Genomic DNA, 23,347 nt, shown 5'->3' on the forward strand with positions numbered 1-23,347 from the left:
AGAGGCTCTCCCGTTCGATTCTCGGCAGGAGCGCCTTCTGTGCGGAGTTTGCATGCCCTCCCTGCTGCTGAGTGATGTTACAGGCATGCAGATAGATGCGAGCGTGAATAAGCGTGCCTTCGTTGAAGGTTGGGCTGGCAACTCGGCACCGTTAAATTTTATCACGGATGCCAGTTAAAAACACTGAATGTGTGACATACTTTTCCTTTGTGGAACTGCGAAAAAAAAAAGACATTTTTAAGACTCAAAACGAGGAACGGTTCTCCCAAAGAGGTAATGTACCACAGCGAAGTTGCCCTTTCCTCTTAAACGACAAATCCAACCTTATGATGTGAATCATTTATAGCCCTCAGAAACTAAATCATCAATGCCTAATGATTTGCCCTGCTGTTTAAGTACTCCACAAATATTACATGTGAGTACAGTTGATTGTTTTGTGTTTTGCACTAGTGGAGCGCGTCTATTTGTAATTGTGTGCTACACATATTGCCTTCTGGCCACACAGTCTGTCATACTTTTTATTAGAAAAACATTGAGAGATATGCCTGTGCTTTGTCTTTTTAAGTTATCCGACCTTGTCTCACGCACACCAAGTGAAACCATACCTTCCTTCTTCGTGCGGTTTAGCATATATACTTTATGGATCTAGGAAATAATTACTTGTTGCTGTGCTATGTGAGTCTTTAAAATACCTCCCGAAAAATGTATTTCCAGAATAAACTTTTTAAGTGTTCAGGGAATTAATTAGACTTGCACTATATTACACATCTTTTTTACCAACACTGGTCTACGCAAGTGGGCATTGTTGTAGTTTCCATCCCGTGCGGTCATACTTATTTCTGAACTGTAGATGAAACATGCTTGAAAAGATAAGTTGGAACTCTTAAAAATATTCTTTTATTCAGGTTGTGCAAATGCAAATGGTAGGTCTAAAGAATAGTAAGAAGACACAAAAGAATAGCTTGCAGTTGCATTAGTTTATATAAGCAGGTTGAGATCTGAGCATAGTATCATTCTTTTATGCTGCAGAGAGGACGACTTGGCGAGTTTGACAGACACTAGTGCATTATATATGCTGCTCGTGGCAATCAATTATCCTAGTTGGACTGGTTAGCTATCTTCGACAGCACACCTCTGGAACTCTGGAACAGAGCCAGTTCTAGGAAGTGATTGAATTAGCATCGATCACCTACTACAGTATCCCTCACCAGCTTTGTGCACACGCCTCCCACTTAATATACGAGTGTATACATGTGTATAAATGTTGTATTCTACCAAGCACAAGGCTGCGCTTAAGTCATACATTAGCCTGCAAACTGGCTCACCAAGGATATGGATAAACACGCTGGCCCTTAGCCCAGTTTTGTCTACATTCCACAATGATGTCCCATTCAAGGTGTGAAGAGTCAGCAATGAATTCTTCTTCAATGTGGCTCCCCAGATTGCCCGGCCTGGCTCAAGAAAACGGTAACCTCACCGAAGATGAAAAATGCCGTAGCGTGTCAGTGGCTTTCCCGGTGACCATGATGGTCACTGGAATGGTTGGAAACGCTCTTGCTTTACTCCTTGTGTACAAGTCCTACCACAGAAAGGACAACAAAAGAAAACGCTCATTTCTGATTTTTATTGGTTCCTTAGCACTGACTGATATGACTGGGCAGCTTTTAACCAGTCCCATAGTAATCTCTGTATATCTGTCTAAAAGACAATGGCGTCTTGTCGACCCTTCTGGACATCTGTGTGCCTTCTTTGGTTTATGTATGACAATATTTGGGCTCTGTCCCTTGTTTTTAGCTAACGCCATGGCGGTTGAAAGAACCCTTGCTATTCGTGCTCCTCACTGGTACTCGAACCATATGACAGCTCGATTAACTAAGGCAGTTGTACTTTTCATCTGGGGCTGTGTCATATTATTTGCCATGCTGCCTATAGCAGGGGCTGGCAAATACACCTTGCAGTGGCCCGGGACCTGGTGCTTCATCAGCACAGGGGATGCACCTATCAGTGGGAACACCATATTTGCCCTCACGTTCGCAGGACTGGGGACTTGCTCCTTGATCGTAACTTTTGGGTGTAACTTAGCTACCATCAAGGGTCTAGTGACTCGGTGCAAGACTCGAACATCTGCTTCTCAAACAAGCAGACAATGGGAACGCATCACTGTTGAGACTATGATCCAGCTGATGGGCATCATGTGCGTTCTGTTTGCTTGTTGGTCACCTTTGCTGGTAAGTCAATACTGCACCAGGTAACAATGCTGTATTACGAAAAGTGGCTTGTATGTTATAACAGGTTTGCAAAAAATATATATATATTGACCCCACCAATTAAATATTAAAAACTTCACATATGCTCTGAATGTCAGAATTGTACAAGACGGGATTCTGTGAGCAAGCCAAATATATTAGTGGATTACTGGATATGAGTTGTCAAAAATAAAGGGTAAAATAATGATTGTCAGTAATAACATTAGCTTTATAGCAATACGGCAGTTCATTTGGACTTGGATACATTAAATATAGTTCGACAGCCACAGCATCACTAAGGAAACAATAGCCAGTAAATCACTAAGTGAAATTAATAAGCACGGCTACAAAAATGTACTTCACATCCTTACAGTGCAATGACGGGAAAGTCTGCAACCCTCTGATCCTCTTGCAGCCCTGTAGGACCAAGACATGGATTAAGTTACAAATGTTTCCAAGCAGATGACCCATGCCAGTTTTCACTAAAATTACTATAAAATTTAAGTTTGGAGTGGATGACAGCAGATTAGCAAATACCACAAACATATCTAGACTGATGAGATAACATCGTACCCCCCCCCCCCCCAACACGCACACACAGTCCATACATATCAACTGTCTAGATTTTGGGGGTATTTTTGTTTTGTTGTGTTCCTCATAAAATTCGTGATTTCCTGTCCAATCATTGAGGTTTGAAATCAATAAGTGATGACAGACATTTGCGTTTCAGACTTTATGTCCTTCAGAAAATGCACACTAATGCACATCGTGTTATTCTAGCAAGTTTCTATATTTATAAGAGCAGTAATTAAATTATGCCTCTCCAAAGAAGTATGTTACACATGGAAAGCCGGAACACTACTACATCCAAACAGGCGCGATCCAAACGTAACTTAGTCACCCGAGTATTCTTTAAAGAGGTTTTGCTGCTGAAACAACATATGCCCTATAAAACTACATGAAGAGACATTCAGCATGTTGCGCTCGTATCTACAAAACGAATATACTTAAGCGTTATAGTTTTATTTCCGGAGCCCATTTCCTCAATCTTCTCAAAAGACTTGCAAGCGTACTTACTTGACGACAAAAACAGTGACTTACTCCTTGTTCAGGTAATTGAACAGAAGAACACATAAGAGTATAAAACAGGTGTGTCTTGGTCACTGCTGTCATTTTTCTTGAGAAAATTAGTTTTAATCCCAGTGCACGACTTCTGAAAACATTGCACCCTGTGCTTGACACCACAAGTCGCTGTACGACCTGCTTTGCTCTTACTTCAAAGATGCAAGAAATCCTGTGTCTACCTTGTCTACTACGGGCGCCATCTAGCAGCTGTGTGCCAGGGGCCAAGCAGCTGCTGTGATGCAGTTTCGGTAGACTCCCTCTGCAGACCATCTGCCCTCACTTACTCCATCTTAGAGGCTTCTAGGACGAGTGTGGTTATGCCACCCATACTGGCGACTTGCTGGTGCTATGAAGACACAGCTTTGTTAAGCTCTATTATGCCCAGAAATCAGGGATAAAACAAATAATAATAACAATAATAATAATAATTAATAAGTAATGTCTGCGGGTATCTTTCATTGGAGCACAGTAACTAGGAAGTCATAGTTAACATTACCCCCGAGTCCCGTGTATAACTCTGTTTTGTAGTTTATTATAGCACAAACTGATGGAACAATAATTGCAGTCTTATCTTTTATTAACCATCTTTCAAAGATGACATGCAATAGTGTCTAATGCGATCGCCTGCATTAGAATACTGAGCTGTTATTTATCAGCATGTGTGAAAATTACGTCTGTTTTCAAGTTTATACTCCTTTTGTCTGAAATAGTGGCGCATAAGTCACGCAAATAGGAAATTTAAAGACGACGTTAATAACAAGTGTGTGACTGACAGGTAAACATAAACAAAGCAAATAGTGTACAGAATTACACACACTGCGACTGGAAGAGTGTACTTTTGAGAGGTTATATGAATTTTCCAAAATTACACATACTTGTTTCTGGGAAAATGTACTTTATAAAGATAAATTATATGAAAACATTTTATGCACATCCCATGGACGGTTTATTTGGTCATTTACACAAAGAAAGCGCGCTTAATATCATGCTTTGAGCATTCATGCCCCCCCCCCCTTGCAGTTGTTGGTCACCTGTTGGTGATTAGAAAGCGTTCTGTAAGCAAACGGCCAGACTTCAATTAATCCTCAAACTTAATTCTATACATCTTGTAAAATGTTGAAAATTTTCATTTTCTTCTTTATTTTAGTCAGAGATAAACCTTTAGATTTCTTGTATTACAGGAGATTTTGACATTCATGGTGAGGTTTTCTGTTTAGCTCTGACAGTGCAGTTATTAACTGTCATTTGTCTGCATTGCTAGTGCAGTGACATCTGCAACAAAAATATACATAAGGAGTTAACATTATCCTTCTTGTCTTCAGAAATAATGACCATCCTTCAGGATCAAAGGAGTCTGGTCATTATGTAGAGCACTAAGCATCCTGGGTGAACCCCTATCCTAACCTGAATGATGTATAGGAGGATTGTTAATTGTCTGGGGTTCATTTCACATATGACATACACACTGAAAGTGCTGCAGTTTATGAAGTAACAAGGAAACTTGGAGGACTATACAAAGGTTGTGTGGGCACCATACTTTTCAGCTGTCCAGATTTTCATAAAATGTCCAGATTTTTGGCTTATATTTTTGGTCTATTTCTCATAAAATTTGTGGTTTTCTGGCAATGGTCAGATGACAGAAGTCAATAAATAATGACATACATTTGAGTTTCAGACTTCAAATCCTTCAGAAAATATATGTGAAAGCAAGTCCTGTTACTCTAGCAACTTTCTAAGTTTATAAAAGCAATACTTAAAATATGTTCCTATTTTTGGGCCTTTGTCCTCCCATCGTTCGCTAAGAGGTTGAGAGGTATGGTGGGCACCCATGATGCATATGACATGTACAGTGTTAATAGAGCTTATGACATAACAGGGAGACCTTGGAGGTATATGGAAAAACTTTTGGGGTCGCCCATGCTATAAATGACATACAGTAATAATGCTACAGTTTATGATGTAAGAAGAAGCCTTGAAGGCATATGCAAAGCTTGTGTGAGAACCCAAGCTACACGACATACATGGTGTCCATGTTCATAGGTTCATAGGCTGGTACTAGGCTATCGACCCTAGGGCCCATACAAGCCTAGCCATAACAATTCCCTGGATATTTCTTCCCACAATATTTACTTCCCTGGACCCCTGTCTGGCAGGGTGACTGACATGATCCCTGGGGTGAATTTCCTATCTCACATCCAATTGTCAAGGTTCCTTCTGAAGAGGGCCAAGGAGGCACTCTGCTTGACATGTATGGGCAGTCTATTCCAGGGTATGGGGAGTCTCTTGGTCAGGAACCTATCTCTCCAGCATGTTTTGTTATAGGTAAATGTGTTACCACCGTGCATTTCACTGGCAAGTCTCAAACCCAGGACCCTGTACTCTACAATCAGAGCAACATACCACTATGCCAAATCACATTTTATGATTTGACAGGGAGTCTTGGAGGCACATACACAGTTTGTGTGGACCCCCATAATACATATGAAATACACAATGAAAATGCTATAGTCAGTGATGTAACAGGGAGTCTTGGCGGTATTTGAAAAAAAAATGGTGAAGTCACCCACGCTGCAAATAACATAGAGTGGTAATGCTATAGTTTATGATGTAAGAGGGAGTCTTGAAGGCATATGTGCAGCTTGTATGGGTACCCATGCTACATATGACATATGTAGTAATAACGTTGCAGTTAATGACATAACAGTGAGTCATGGTGGAATAAGCAAGCCTTCTGTGAGTACCCATGCTGCATATGACATATACAGTGATGATGAGACAATTTATTAAATAATAAGGGATCTCTGAGGTATATACAAAGCTGTTGTGGGCATGCATGCTACAAATGACAGACACAGTACTAATCCTTCAGTCTACAATGTAACAGGGAGTCTTGGAGGCATATAAAAAGTTTATGTGGACACCTATATAACATATTCTGCTTGGCTTGCTGGTGTGTGGGAAGGTATGGATTTAGTCTCAGTAGCCTATACTGACATGGCTGGTGACTTTTAAGCTCTACAGCACAGTCTGTCACTATTCTGCCTTACCTAAGATTGTAGCACCTAAAGATGATTTTGTCTTTGAAGACAGGGATCCCCCACCTCAAAAATTGCCGTACTAGTAAGGAGCTAGCTAAGTCAACCCTACAGATGTGTGTAGGTGACTAACAACCATGTTTCAAAACAGTAATTTAATAGGGCTGAGAATAAGGAAAGGAAAATTATGATATTGTATTCGTGTGTGTTGGAGGGGATAACTTTTTTCATACTTTTGTGTAGTTGTTAAAGTCAAAGAGGACTTCTTTGATACCTCTGACTGATTATGGGTAAAAACCCATAAATATTGTTCAGTAATACTCTGCTGTTGTGGATTATGTAGGCATAGCTTCATGCCTGAGCAGGGTACTAAATGTACACTAGGATATACCATCGTTGGGAAAAATGCAGAGTTCTAGAATTTTGCCACAGAACTGATTTGGATACACTTTTGGAAACATTAAAATCTAAATCCCAGGGTGACAGTAACATAATGCATACCTGTGCACATATATAGATCTTTGCATTTATTTCTGCATGTTTTTATGAAGAAACCACCCCTAGTACAATACTTTTCTAAGGTATGACACAGGCATTTTTATCTAAACATCCACCTTTGTTAAATTATAAGGTTCATGATTATAACAGCAGAAAAAAGACATCTTTGCTGGGCAAGCCCCCTGCACCTCACATGTTGGAGGAGACCCCACACTTCTTTAAATTATATATGCCATCTTCACTGGTTCACAACAATGGATTGAGTGCAACAGCAATTGTTAGCTGAAAGTAGCTTCTAGCGATAAAGCTGCTGCTCCATTATCAACTGGACAAGCAGCATTCCCTAAAATCATACGTTCACAAATTACGTTGGTTGCTTTTTGTATTTGAGCAGAGTTTATTAAAATACAGCTAAAGACTGTGATTACTGCATATCATATATCTTGCGGTTAATATTTGCTAAGTACATCTTACATTTCTAACTGTGCTGCTTTGATACATGGCTGAGTATGCCATTTTTGGTATGCATTAGTGTTCTATAGCTAATCAGTTTTACTTATTTATGTGGGATAGCTTCTGCTATAGTTGGAAAAATAGGGAAGCATTAGTTCCAGTAGGAAACAGAAAAAAACTAAGTGTATCAAGTTATGCACCACTGTGTATTTCATCTTAGACAGAGGCATGGTTTCCTTATAAGCTCGTGGAAGCAGCTCAACAGATAATAGGCATGAAGGGGCTGGAATTTACTGGAGAAAAGTGGCAAATGAACCAATGTACTGACAGCAAATAATTATACAGGGAAAGGTAACAGGATGGGAAGAGGCCAAAAATTCATTTAGACTGCAGGCTAGAGATTGCTTTCCCTATCAAGGATTGATGTCAGAGTATAGGTAAAGAGAAAAAAATAGGGGAATGCTAAGTAAAAGACTAGCATTGGTAGAGATTTTTAAGAATACAGAACAGAAACTGCTGTTAAAAAGGGATAATTAGGAGGGCATATAAAATAATGCACAATAACTATAGAAATAAATCAGAAGAGGTTAGAAAGGATTGAGAAGAGAAACTGGATAAGCAATTCACAAAGAAACAATGGGAGGATATATGTATGACTCACAAATATAGAACAAACTCTAGATGATTTAGGATTTTTGCTTGGAAGTGTTAGCACAGATATTTTTATACTCCAAGAAGTCTTCAAATAATTTTTCTTCAGGTAGATCACAAATGTTGGAGGTGTGATGGTGAAGAAAGAGATAACTGGGAACATGTTTTTGGTAGTGTAATGAGTTGGTAGACTTTAAAAAGTCCCTGCAGACTACTCTGTAAGAAATACTGGGTGAGCAAATTGGTGTAACAAAAGAAATGCCTTTTTTTAAAGCAATCACTAGAACGTGGGAATAAAGTCTCAACCAACTGTACTAGAAATACTGAATATAGCAACAAGGATAAAAGAAGTAGAAGTGGGATCTTTAGAAAAGAGTAGGGAAAATTACACAGGAAAAATGGGAATTGTGGGAACAATACATGTAGAATACAGTTTTGGAGGAGGAATGAGATTTAAGGGAGGCTATATAGTGTTTAATTGACAATCAATAGATTATAAGTGATGTATAATGTTTGCAATTGAAAATATGCCAGTATTAGTTTTCATTTGTATAAATGTATGATTGTCTATGTCTTAAGGGATAATTCAATAAAATGTTTCTTGTTTAAAAAAATTCCCAAACATTCAGATATCTAATTACAGTGCTTCTCATTCTGTATCATATACTCTACAATGCTTTTTGTACATTTGAAATTGTAATGTTGGTTTATTTTAATAAAATAATTTGTAAACCTGCTTGAAATGTTTCCCGTTGGAGAATGAGTTATTACATGTAGGCCACTGCCAGAAAAGCTTGACTTGCACATGGTATTTCACTTTGAAGTCTGAGTCATTATATGGGTGCTTAAAGGAAATAGGCAATATCATAGTTGCATTTTGTTGACTTTTTTATTGTTTAGATTGTGTGGCCTACAAAACACTGTTGAGAAACTCATTACGTGAGACAGAGCATTTACTTGTCCTACAGAAATATTTTTATCTAGCTGAATATCCACATTTTATTTTTAGTCTAAAGACTCCTGGTGAAGGCATTGTCCATCTTTACTAACATTTCTTTCAACTGTATGCTTGTTTCTCATTTTTGCTTGGCATACTTCTGGCACCATTCTTAATGTTCATTATGTCTTCAGCATTGTTTCTCTGGTTTATCAAATCTAGAGTTAATTGGCCACAATGTGTGTGTGTGTGTGTGTGTGTGTGTGTGTGTGTGTGTGTGTGTGTGTGTGTGTGTAGGAGGCTTGTTTTGCAGCCATTAAACTGTAAGGGTGTTTTGCATACTACAGAGGCAGCTGATGTTGTAAAGTACTTTGCTTCTAAACCTTCCAGATCATTCCATGAGTCATGGTTATACAGTTTTTCACTGTTACAGAACACCTGAAGACTGAAACAAAGACTTTTTTGACTAACTGGTATCCTATTAAGTGGTTTGTTGGTGATCCCAGTTTATTCACATTCAGAATAACTTACTGGCTTTTGGGAGAGAGAGAGCGAGAAAGAAAGAGGGAGAAGAGAGAGTGATGGAGCCTTTACTATGATATCAATGACCACTGAACCTGAAGGTGCCACAGAAGCTGTCTGCAGGACTGGTACTAAATGGCAGAGGTTGGCTCAGCCATCAATGTGGGAAATAAGATCTGCTGTATGTGCGCCACCTAGTGGAGGCCAGATGGTAGCAGCAGCTAATTAGTCAATAGCTGAGTTCCTCAGTCTGCCAAACCATATGTAGCATTGTAGCTGGGGGTTCAGCATCGCAAAGTGCATGCTGCACATTCTAAGACTGCAGGGCTTGCCTTGGCAGGGAACTCACAGGCTTCACTAAGAGAGTTTATGTAAAAAGGTACCCCACTCAGCCATAGATTATGACTGTATAGTCAACACTGTCGCTCTTACTTTCTACTTCAGTGGACAGTTTAAAGGAATGAAAGAATCCATAGAAAGTGAGTACAAGTATATGCCCGGGGTACAAAAAAGACATATAATTTGGCTTACTTAACTTTAAATATATGGCATTACTAACCTGTCTGAAAATCTATTTCATTATTCTGGCTAGCTGGAGTACTAGGTCACACTTTATTTTGATGGGCATGCATTTATTTGTACTTAAACTACATAGAGTCCAGTTATTTTCTTGTTATGCTGCATGCTTTTGAATTTTGTAAGGGGGTTACCACAAAATAACGCTTTATTGTGAGGGTACTGAATGGAAGTTGGGGGACTTTAAGGGTTCTAGTCTTCCCTTACAAAGAATATCTTTATTTGATAATAACAAAATGCTTTGTCATGGTAAAACTTAATCCTAACCCACATTTGCAAAATTTAGCTGCCAGTATCCAATAAAATAGACTTACCTTTACTACTGTGCTGCATTCATGACTTAGTAATGCCGAATAAACTGCACATTTTATGGTGCACAAGTGTAGAGACCAAACTGATTAATTTGTTAATAGTTCTATGATCTTTTTTGAGTCCTGATGTGATAAAATGGGAATTTTGAAATTATTTTTTCTGAGTCATGAGTTTTGTCAAAAATGACTAACAGAGTGAGATCGCAGAACAGGAATTTCAATAGCATGTGCTTTTGTATATTTAGAGATACAGGACTGTGGGGGGTACAGAAGGGCTTGCTTGTTATTCCTGCTTTTTATTATAATTAATGATGTGGAATCTTGACTGTTTTTCCAGTGGAAATGGTTTCCAATAATGTGGACTTGATGTTTGACCATGTATCCATTTGAAAGCTATTACTGGCTGTTACAAAATGTTGTCATAGTACATACAAACAAAGCAGCAGCCAGAGATGGCCTTTAGCCTCATTTTGTTTTTTATTTTGGGTCATCTTTCTTTGAAACTTATCTCCTACATGTTTCCATAGGTTACTCTGTATCATGGACTCAGTTCAAGCAACCAAAGGTAGTCTGCTTTCAAAAAGTATGACAATTACTTTGAATTATACATCACCTTAGACAGTAGAATATCTAGAGACAAATATTGTCTTAAAAGTTAGTGGCAATCCCAACAAATCCTTTTTGTTTTACTTGTCTTTCTTTTATTGTTATTTATTCGATAATTTCTTCTCAATAAATATGGCTAACAGTTACTCAAGGATTTATTAAAGCTCATGCTAGAAAGTTCCTTCCACTGTGACATGCCCATTTGCAATTCAGAAATATGATAGTTATAATGAAGACCTCATTATTGGCTAATTTATATGTTTCTTGAATTGCAGTTGCTACTTCCACATGCAATTTGTGGTAATAATCTGATGCTCATGTAAGCAGTTGCATCTTCCAGTCACACACACGCACGCGCACACATGCACAGACACACACACACACACACACACACACACACACACACACACACACACACACACACACACACACACGCACAGACACACACACACACACACACACACACACACACACACACACACACACACACACACACACACACACACACACACACACACACACACACACACACACACACACACACACACACACACACACACACACACTCTCACACACACACACACACACACACACACACACACACACACACACACACACACACACACACACACACACACACACACTCACACCCACACACACACACACACACACACCACAGTCCCTTTACTTGTTTCTGCACTATCTACTCTCCCATGGTTCCCCTACCCTTTAATACTTTATAACCATTACAACACGGATGTGTTAGGGTCTGGTGGTCTAGTGTATCACCCACCCCTGATCCCCATTACTATATCGATGCCAACCAGCACTTAAAGAGTCATCCATGGTGGTCTAGTAGTTATTCCCACTCCTCATCAGTCTTATGATGTCTGTGCCATTACAGCACTTTGTTTTATCCCTGATGTCTAGGGCCCCACCAACCCCCATGCTACCATTTGCAGCATGATGGCATCAATGACACATTAAAATGTATTCCCTAGTGTCCAGTTGTGCTCCCTACCCTCCAGTCTTTGTACTATGTTTAGTGCCATTGTGTTACTTTAAAAGTTATTCCCTCTTGCCCAGTGTCTCCCCATCCCCGATCCCTGTACTGTGGTTGGTGCCATTACAGCACTTTAGAGTGTGTCTGGTGGCTTCTCCCAATTCATGTTATGATAGTCTGTGCCTTAGTGCACTTTAGGGAATATTCATAATATTACACACATTGACAGCCTCTATCAATTTTTATTTAAATACAAAGAGATTGTACTACAGCACACTGCCTTTCAAGGTTCTAAAATACATACGCATTCTTCTGTTTGTAAAAGAGTTAAAGGAAACACAAAATCAATGGGAAGCACTGCAAATTAATCAATAGACATCAATTACATCCTTAATTATACAATTCCAGAGAGCTCTTAAGCTAAATACTTCATTAATAATTAATTATTAAGACATTCAGGAGTAAGAGTATTATTTGAGAAAATGTACCTTGCCTCTTATTTTCAGACGAATCTCAGATATGTTAAGAAATAAATCTTGATCATAGGATCATGGGATCACAGGAAGTTACTAGGCTACTGGCCTTAAGGTCCTTAGAAGCCTAGCCAAGAATTTAGCCCATGTTCCAACAAGTCAGCACCCAATGCCACTGTCCAGCAGGGACACAGGTAGAATCCCAGGGGTGTATTTTCTTTTCTCCATTCAGTTATCCAGGTTATGCTTAAAAAGGGTTAATGAGGTACTCTGCTTGATGTGGAGAGGGAGTCTACTCCACAAAAGGGGGAGTCTCTGGGACACAAATCTGTCCCAGCAACAAGTCCTGTTGATGTCACAGACCAGGTTGAGGTTGCGAGTGCGGGTTACTTGACTGGAGCTTGACTTGTGGATATGCAGTAGTCCCATTAAGGCGGGATCTGAGATGGCTTTGTATGCCAGACAGAGGTCACCTCTGAAGAGTTTGTAGGAGACTGAGTAGAGGGAGAGATCCTTTAGCCTATCTGTGTAGGGCAGATGTTTTAGGTCATGGATTCTTCTGGTGAGGAACCTCTGTGGTCTCTCCAGCTGCTGCATATGCTTTGTAAGGTACATACCAAAAGGGGCATTGTACTCAATAATGGGCCTTATAAGGGAAGAATACAGGGATGTTAGGGCCACTTTGTTCCTGGATGAGATACCCTTACTTATGAGGAGGGCCATGTAGAAATCTTTCCATACAATGGGAGCAATATGGTGATCAAAAGTCAGTTTGTTATTAATCTGGGTGCCCAAGTCCCTCACAACTAATTGTGTGCTTAGGACTTTATTATTAATGTGATAATTTGTGTGGATGTCTCTCTCCCCAAAGGGGATGATGATGCATTTTTGGCTTTCTGTTTGAGGTCATGTTTCTAGTACCAGTCATTTGTTTGGGTGAGACCCACTTGGATGTTGTCCACATCACTAGGGGAATTGATGACAGCACCCAACTTGCAGTCATCAGCAAACTTGGTCAGCCATAGGCCACTGGTTCTGATCTCAGAAAAGTATATCCCAAACAACAGAGGCCCCAAGACTGATCCCTAGACTTCCCAAATCATTAGAGGTCTCCTGCTTGAGGTGGCGTCCCCTATTTTGATTCTTATGATAATACATAATAAAAAAGTTAATTCGGTATTACCATTATGTTGCTCTAAAAAAATGAACTGCAACAGGATTAACACTAGATGTATATTTAAGATCTGTAATATGTTCCTGAATACGTTTATGTATAAGTCTCATGGTCTGATATATGTAATAGATATTGCCAGAATTTCTAACAGCATACACTACAGCACTTTGATAACAATTTTTATTCTTAGGTGGTTTAACCTCAAACCCATTTATAATAAAAGCAGCATTTTTACCAAAATGTTTACAAACAGAGCAATCCTTACATTCAGCAGTTGAGCTCTTATCAGTTTTCATACAAGTATAATCACCTAAGCTAGGCGAATTATAAGATAATACTTTATGGACTATACCATGGTGTCGAGTGCATCGCCCTACCCACCCCCTTATCCCTGTAGTAGTGCTGGTACCATTATGGCAGCTTAAAGAGTGATCAGTCACTGGTATCTAGTGCATCTTCCTAACCCTAATCCCTGTAGTAACATTGGTGCTGTTATAGCAATTTAAATATGAATCCCTGATGTCTATTGCATCCCCTCACCCTGGGTCCATGTTTTGTTATTGCATTCTCTCACCCTGGACCCCTGTTTTGCTATTGGTGTTATTATGACACTTTTAAAGTAAGACCTGTTGTCGAGTGATCCCCATGTCCCTGTTCAGTGATTGAGCATTGTCTTTTGGCTGTGTTTGCACCTGCAACATGGTGGGAATGCCTGTGCTGATCTACACAGCTGAGCACTTCCTTAAATTGCTCTGTCATGTAGATGCCTTCCTGTAGATGGTCCCGGGGAGAGAGGGAATATGGCCAATTAGCATACAACTCTCTCCTTAGAATGCCTCATTAATGTACAGTCAAGGGGCCAGCCCTTTGTGGTGTTGCAAGTATTCGTATTGGATGACAATACAGCACCATGTAAGGGTGTTTCTTAAATCAGAGAAAGTTGCAATAATGCTTACAGTTCTCTGTGTACATTGCTAGACCATTAATTTCATCTTACTGAAACAGTGCCTTCCTTTTCTGAAGTAATGTAGCAGAAAGTCACTGTTTTTTTAAACTTCATACATTCAGTACAGTTTAACACTGTACAGCTGCCCTGATGGAATATTGTTGACAGAGTTGATATAATTTTTGCTACCTGGACTCATGAACTACTAGTTAAGAGCTGGTATGAAATATATTTCTCTAACAGCTGGACTTCTCATTTCGCCTTTTAAACTTATATCCAGATATTCAGTGCTGACTAGGTAATATTTTTTTCAGATTTTTGTCCAGTAGCTACTTTAATAATCCAGTATAAGAACTGACTCATGTATCCAACTGTTGCACCCCATTAGTGTATCTTTAATAAATCTACAGTAAAGGACTTCATGAGTCTGCCATCCAGTAAGTGATGCATAAGTTTGCTTTACCTACCAGATTATAGCATGTTTGTCGTAGAACGATACCAACAGATGTCTTGCAGCCACCTTTCTTGCTTAGAGAAAATAATCAACCACAAAAGGAGAAGAATACTCTCCAAAATAAATGCTACTGCTCTCAGTGGGAAACCCAGTGGGTCTCATATCACTTTACCCAATTCTCATTTTGTGAGAAATGATTCAACCACAATTTTTACTATTCCAAATGGATAGTATATGGTTCAGCTACATGTATTATAATTATGTCCCTTATATGGAAGTGACATCTCTTAATTTGCACTAGGTTTAATAAATTATTTCAGTTGAATTACAGTCTAAGACAATTAAGTATTGATAATATCAGAAATATAAGTGGTAGAGGCCTTCCTAGACTAACAGCAAAACCTAAGACTCCCTTAGGCAGAAAGCAAAAAATAGGAGTCGGGTATTTGGTGTTTATACATCTTTCATCTAAAAAAGATGAAACTATAAAAATATCCTTGCAACATATTACTTTTATAAAAAACAAAAAAGCATCCTTTAAACTTCTGGTGCACCAGATTGGTGCATCTCTTTCTGATTGCAGTCTTTCTTCTTCTTCTTCTTCTTTCGGCTTTTCCTGGTTAGGGGTCGCCAAAGCAGATCATCTGTCATATTACATGCAGGGCTGGTGTTAGCATTTTGGGGGCCCCCAGCAAATGTCAAGTTGGGGGCCCCTAGGCACTTCTTGTCTAAGTATCTACCTGTCACTGCCACCATTTCTAAGCAATCTTTTAATTCATGTGGCAAACTAGGTGTAGTATGCACAGACTGACCTGTAGCTACAATACTATTACATTACAACTGGCCTGTGTACCACATTATGCTGGCCCATCTCACAAAGGGAAATTTACAGTTACTGGCACATAACTGCAAAAGTGATACATTCAGTCTATGTACAGGTCTGGACTTAGGTGAAATGGAGCCCATGTCACCACCATCACACACACACACACACACACACACACACACACACACACACACACACACACACACACACACACACACACACCCTCTAGTCCTCCCCTGTGCTTCCTCCCATCTTGGGCTCCCCCACCATGCAAATTACTTTTATCTTCCTTTTCTCACATTTTGATTTACTCTTCAGCTTTTTCAATAAGATGTAACTTTCTATATGCTCTGAACTGCATTTTAAAGTTTTTTATTTTCGTTTTACACAACCTTTTCATTAATTAAAGCCTGAATAGAAATTATGATTATGGCGATTATGGGGAAAGTGAAAAAAAAAACATAATGATTTCAGTAATGTATTTTACTTTGTTGTTCCTAGACAGTATACTGTCCCTGCACAAGCTATAATAACCTTTGTACATCTCTGAGGTCTGTGAGAAAAGTAAAAGAAAAAATGACCACAATGTCTTCAGCCCAAACACAAACTATAATGACCTCCTGTGCACACCTCTAAGGTTTGACTACGATGAAACTTAAAGAAGTAATAATCATGCTATCTCCAGGCCCCCATATAACCTACAGCAGCTCTCAGTAAACACACACATCTGAACAGGGATGGTTTTCGAATGGGTGCGGTTAAGAGCAGAGGTCATTATCAGCTTTATCCTAACAGGGTGATATCATAGCCCTGTTCAGGTTAAAGAGTATAATCAGACCATTAATACATTTGTTTACAGCCAGCAATAGCTTTTTATGAGGCCCCCACACAGTCAAGGATGATTAAGAGAGCCCCCTAAATTCATTTATAGATTCTAGGGTGTGGGGGCCACTAGACTTCTAGAAGATCTAAGTGTCTGAATGTTCTGTGATATATTTTATGTCATACCTTTGAAAATGAAATATAATTACTTGTTATCTGCATTTTTTACTGATACCCAGAGAAATAATGTATATGTCCTGGCATTATTTGGTGTGGGGACAGATAAAAATCAGTGATATTTTTAAGACACAAACAAACATAAGCCATAGCAATGCCAGTTTTGTACTTATTTCAGCAAATAGCAATACATTTTGCAACACCGGTACTGCAACACCAGTTAAGTGACTGCTGTTTAGCAGTCATCAAACAGCAGCAGGAGTAAGTCACTTGTATTTACTTCATTGAGGAGTAATGCATACCTACCTCTGTCCCTGATTTCACAGATTTTGCTTTGTCCATTGTAAAAGTTTTGATTTTCTATAAATTATATAGGATGACAGATAATCAATAAATCCATACAGAGTTTTATACTTTTTATTGTCCAAAATATACATGTTGATGCAAAAGGCGGTGTTCTATTAACTTTTTAGGTGAATTAGAATAATATTATTTTGAGCCTTTATTTTGTTATTATTTATGGCACTGGCTGAGTTCTTCAGAAAAGATGTTGAGAGTTACATGTTGTTAGTTTTATGGAAAGAATGTCAACCAGTAGGGTTTAACTAAGCTAGGGGCACTATGTCAGTGGTAAAATATTTAATGGAATTCTGAAGCCTGTTACTTGATAAAACACCGTTAATATAACCAGAAATATCTTTGAAGTTTAAATGAGATATAAATAAGACTTATTACCCAGCTGGTTTATTAAGTATACAAGATTGCTGTATTAGCTTTTGTTGGTTTGGCAGACATGTTACAAAATATCAAGATAAGATAACTTGCTGTGGTTGTGGGCCCCCGCAGGAACAGGGGGCCCCCAGCGAATTCAGGGTTTGCTGGTGCCTAAAGCCGGCTATGATTACATGATAAATCTTATATGATTATTAGTTAAAACACCGTCCACATTTACCAACTTCTAATTTTCTAGAGCTTTATAATTAGGATGTTCAAGTTAGTATAACTTTGGTTGGGAGCTTTTGTTGAATTCTTAAAGGTATTAACATAACAGGAATTCAGTTTCGTGCTACAAAAATTCTGCTTTGTAAAAAAATAAGTTGATCTGCCTGTATCCTTGGGCTCATATAACATCCTCTGCCTTGTACCTCTTCTTGTGAAGATGAGACCTCAGAGTACAAAAGATTGCAAGTCAAAATTTGTTCAGCATCCAGATATATCAATATGACACATTTCTATATACATTTTATATCAATATATAAAGAAGTTTTGGGTGAGGAACAAAAGGAATATTTCATAATTCAAAAACAAAATTCAGTAGAAAATATGTATTTACTGAATGACGCACTTGTTTTTCTGTCTCTTCTAGACCTCTTGAGGCATATCTCTGTCATGATTTATTTGTTTCTCTTTTTCTTTATCCCAGTGCCTTGCTAACCCCTCATCATATCCCTTTTTTCATCAAAGCACTTACTTCTTTTGTCCTTAAAATTACTTCTGCTGTGATACTAGCTTCTCGCCCTAATGTATTTTTCACATGTATGACTCAGACTGTACAAAAAGATTTTTGTTCATATTCTGCCTCACTACAGTGTACTACTTTTTTCATATTTGGATAGGTCAGTGTTGCATTTCATTTCTAAAATAGAAATAGAAAAGTTGCAGTAACATGTTTAAAACATGTGCATGTCATCAAAACTCTTAAGCCATTTTATCCTTGTCTGACAAGATGTCAGTCAACATTAGTGTGCTGTTTTTGTAAGTTTATTTTCCCTTTTACCCATAATGCTCTTTTTTCTATATCCAACACGTGGCATCATTTTGCTTTGTATGCCAGTAAGTGCTACTTTTCATTTTGCTTCAGTTTTGCTATTATGGATCACAAGTATTCATTTATCAATGTCCTTAGAAGAAATGATATTAAAACAGTCACCCAAAGCCAAAGTTGCAGTATTCACATTTGTCTCCAGAAACATCTACCTAAGGTTTTACCTGCCATAGCCATACACGGTCAGCAGTCCTCCTTGTTAATTTTTGTATATAGTCTAGTTTATGCCGGCACCCTGCTGACAACTGAGTCTTCCCTTTCACCAGATCTTGCATTCCTCCATTTCCCTAAGCTAGCTTTCTCGTGGTGGCCTTGTGGGGTGAATGCTGAGAGGCACAAGCTCTCACTGTCATAGGGTTAATTTTTTTTCATTACTGTCTACTCAGTTCTCTCACTGATGGCTGGTTATCACAGCATAATTCCTGTACTGCTGGTCTCGGTATATGGGCCTGCATTTACACACATTTATGGCCCCTCCCAGAATGTGTTACACTCCATAACAGGTCCCATTATTCCCCCGTGCACTTCACCCCAGTGCTTAACAAGCTATTAGGTGACATGGCTACTTCATCCCTTCCATTGGAGTGGCAATACTAACATTGGCTGCTTACTGTAGACTCTCAACTGGTATCTCCGGCTGCATTAGGCTGACTGAACAGCACACTTCACCAGAATTGTTTTTGTGTGTGTGTGTGTGTGTGTGTGTGTGTGTTTATATATATATATATATATATATATATATATATATATATATATATATTCTATCTATTGATCTATCTATATGTGTGTGTCTATATATATTATTATATTCCTCTATCTATATATGTGTGTATGTATATATATATATATATATATATATATATATATATATATATATATATATATATACACTACCTCTAAGCATTGCAGTAATATAAGGGAAAGCAATTTCAGTTAGACAGTTTCTTTCAGAAAAACATATTATTTCAGCTCAGTGAATGCTTGCTATAGAGCTTAATAATATAATAACTTAGAATTTGTAGATATGAATACCTAATGTGAATACTCTTCACAAAAGTATAGGTAAAAAGCTCTGTCAACTTTCATCTCATTACATTAATTCAAACAAAGAGGCATACAGTCATGATTAATGTGCCATAACAATGAATTGTGTTTCACATTTATTTCAATTATTTATTTCATAGCATGCATAAAGCTTAATAAAGTTAGTTGTCATGTAATGAGTTCCATTGACAGCTAATGTACTGAATATTTAAATTGCACTATTCTTTTGTCTCTCACAAAATTATTCGTGCATACTAATTTTACAAGACCCGCTAATGGGTCATTAGGCAAAAAGTAATATTTACTGTTGTAAAAGCCACTTTCCATTTCACCATTCTATTATATCCAAGAAGTTAATTGGACTTAGTGTTACATTCACTGTATTTACTGCACAAAACTAGAGCTAAACCACATTATGAAGTATATACATATACAAAAAGGTAAATATACAGCCTGTATCTTTAATACATCAACAGAGTGAAGTAATTTAAAATAATAATAAAAAAGCAACTTCAAAATAGTTTTACCATGAAACACAGATTGCCACTATGCCAAGGAGATGAAATTTCAATAAATAATGCTTGATGTATGGAAGCATGAACACCCCCCCCCCACACACACACACACACATCTGACAAACTTATGTACCAACTCCCCGGTCACACCAACTTGAAAAAGGGAGTAGTCTACAAAAACAAGTGAATTGTTGCAGGTGCACACTCATAAATTGTACCAGCACCCATTTTGTATGGAAAACAGTGATCAGCATTGGGCTCCTCGTATTTTTTTTTCATTTGGAGAAGAAAGGTGCCTTTTAAAACACCAAACAGATATTCCTTAAATTTCATAAAGCTACTATCCATGATCCATTGTTACATATGCTAAATGGTATATTTCTGGTGAAAATGACAAAAGGCATCTGCTCTAAATATCCAAAATAAAATAGTCATTCAGTCATAAAGAAACAAACCTATGCCAGTCTTTTTAGGTTAGCTATCAGATAGACTCATATGACTAGCATGTTCATAGTCAAAATTTTAACTCAATCTTTCTCGGCAAAATATTTTTCTGATGAATTAGAATGTTATTCCTTACATTAATATACAGTTTTGCTTCAGAATAAGCAAACCAGTCATGTATGCATTTATTTGGTTATTTCCACAGAGCTACAAAAATGTACCCAGGGCTTCAGAATACAATCAGCATGTGAAGCTGAGTCATAAATCAGGTCAATAAAAATACTCAGTTGAGAACTTCAAATGTATCCTTCATTTACAACAACGATGTATCCTTAATTCTAGTAAAGGAATACCCACTTTGTCAGTTGCAGCTCTCACTCACTTTACTCACATCACAGCCGTGTCTTCAGTTTTTATTTGTAAGATTTGGGCCGTTCTGCTGTTGCAGCTCACCACAAGTACATCGGGTGGTACAGTTTCCTAAATACTGCATGTACTACAAATGTAATCTAACTAATGTTCTTCTGTGGATCAGTGGGAGGTTTAAAGGATAGCAAAAGTGATCATCAATAATCCGTGCTTGTCACGGAAATAAATAACAGTCACAATGTACTGTTATGCATTCTGCATCTGTCCCTTATAGCCACGAAAGACCCAACTATCTTTGACCTAATATTTTTTCACTGAGCAGATGGCTCTTTAGAAACTCAGTTTAAGGATATAAATCATTATCAACACATAAATAAGATATGTCTGCATAATAGATTCATATGCCGATGTACCTCACCACTTCTGGACCAAACTATCACTACAAGTCAACATACTTTTCAACTGTCCAGATTTTTGCAGAATGCCTATATTTTGGCCTCATATTTCTAGTTTGTTCCTCCTAAACATTTTGGCTTTCTGGCAAATCATTGAGAACTGAAGTCACTAAACAATGACAGAAATTTGAGTTTCAGGCTTCATAGCCTTCAGAAATGCATGCTAACATAAACCTTTTATTCTAACAACTTTATACATTTATAAGAGGAATATTTGAACGCTGTCTGTGTTTTTGGGTCTTTGTCTCCCCATTATTTTTTGTTTTGTCCAATTTTTTTGTGCTAAGAGGTTGAGAAGTATGCTTGGAAGTCAAGCAGAGTAACAGCCTTATCCTCAAGGTAAGCCTAGATAAATGAATGGGCAGCCTCAATGTTTGCTTTACAATGCCCTTTCTGAGGCTATAGGGAACTTTTGAATATGCTTTATTGACAAGAAATGCAGTTTGTTGACCGATTGCCTTGTGCTTACCTGTGAACCTATAAGGTTTTCAATTTAGGTAGGGAAGGGATCATTTTTCTTGAATTATCTCAGAGCAGCAACTAAATAGCTATGTCTGAGTGCTTAATTGATCTGTATTATCTCTATTCGTTCTTGTCACTATAGTGGATGTTTCGCTTGCTTGTAAAGTGAGTACTTGAATAGCACAACATGATTCTGGGGTTTAATCTGTGACATGAATGTAATATTCATGTATGCCTTTGACATTTGCTTGAGAGTTCATTTTTCTTTTAAGAAGTTTAGTAAATACAGACTCCTGAACATTCATATAAAACAACACAATATAGCTTAAGTGAAACCTTTTAATTTCACTGATTTGCAGTTAAGTACTTTGTAGAAGCTGAAGATTCTTTTTTAGAAGATGGTCCAGGTAGCCTGTGGAGTATGAGAAAGACTGGTAAAGTGACAGTGAAAGTGTTAAATCAGTGTTAACATAAGTCAGATATATTTGGCTGGCTTTATTGCTCTTCAGAGAGAAACTGCTATACTGTGCAGTCTGTTCATATTTAAAAGCATGGAGTTATAGCACAAATGGCACATCACCATTGGTGTGCTATCTTCTGACCAAACCTGCAGAATGTGGGATAGTACATGCAGATTTTTCCATTCCACTTTTTTTGCAGAGAACCACATAAAAGCATACCTCTCAACCTGGAAACATCAAAAATCTGGACAAGGCCCATGAAAAATAGGTACAAATCTGTACGCTGATTAACATCTAATTTGCATATATACTTACGTAACCCCACCCACTCCAATGGAATTGTGGGATACCAACTTTCGAACGCAAACTGAAGAACAGACAACCAAAACATGGCACCAGAGTCCCCCTGCAGCCATTCCAATGTCCCGTTACCTGGCTATTTCACCCCATTTATCATAAACACTAATGTATGCATAGTACTGCTTTACTTCTACAATGATTTGGATTTTATTTTTACATTTTACAGCACAACAATGCAGAAACAGTAAAAGACATCTGGTAAACAAAGCAATACTGTTACTGTCTCACAATGAAAATAGGCTTGACATTAAAACTTCTTTGTCCTTGAAACTCACATTCATTGAAACAGCATTGAAACCCACACCACATCCAAAGAAAATGCATCTGGTCAGTGGTGGATAAAGATTACCTTTGGGCTGTTTTCAAATCATTGGCCCCTTGCACACAAAACAAGAAACATACATGTGTTCTATTCTTTATACACCTTCCTGACTTTATTAAATTATATTCCTTGTATAATACAACACACATGTTAGAGCACATTTTAAATTTATTGTTTGAACATTTTACCAGTAATCTGTACTGTAGGCAATGAAACAAAACACATGAACCGATAATGACAAAACTGCCCAATTCA

General features: G+C 38.0%; 1 protein-coding gene across 1 annotated transcript in view; it reads left to right on the top strand.

Moving 5' to 3' along the window:
* The first annotated feature begins 1,214 nt into the window (after window positions 1–1,214).
* LOC122813475 (prostaglandin E2 receptor EP3 subtype-like) overlaps window positions 1,215–23,347 on the top strand; it is a 775,486-nt gene continuing 753,353 nt past the window's right edge. Inside the window, exon 1 of the mRNA XM_044085810.1 lies at window positions 1,215–2,228. Coding sequence (XP_043941745.1) covers window positions 1,380–2,228 — 849 coding nt within the window. The 5' untranslated portion in view covers window positions 1,215–1,379. The remainder of the gene's footprint in view (window positions 2,229–23,347) is intronic.

Source organism: Protopterus annectens, chromosome 10.part0 (genome assembly GCF_019279795.1).
Source record: "Protopterus annectens isolate FY-2018-M chromosome 10.part0, PAN1.0, whole genome shotgun sequence".
Classification (NCBI taxonomy): domain Eukaryota; kingdom Metazoa; phylum Chordata; order Ceratodontiformes; family Protopteridae; genus Protopterus; species Protopterus annectens.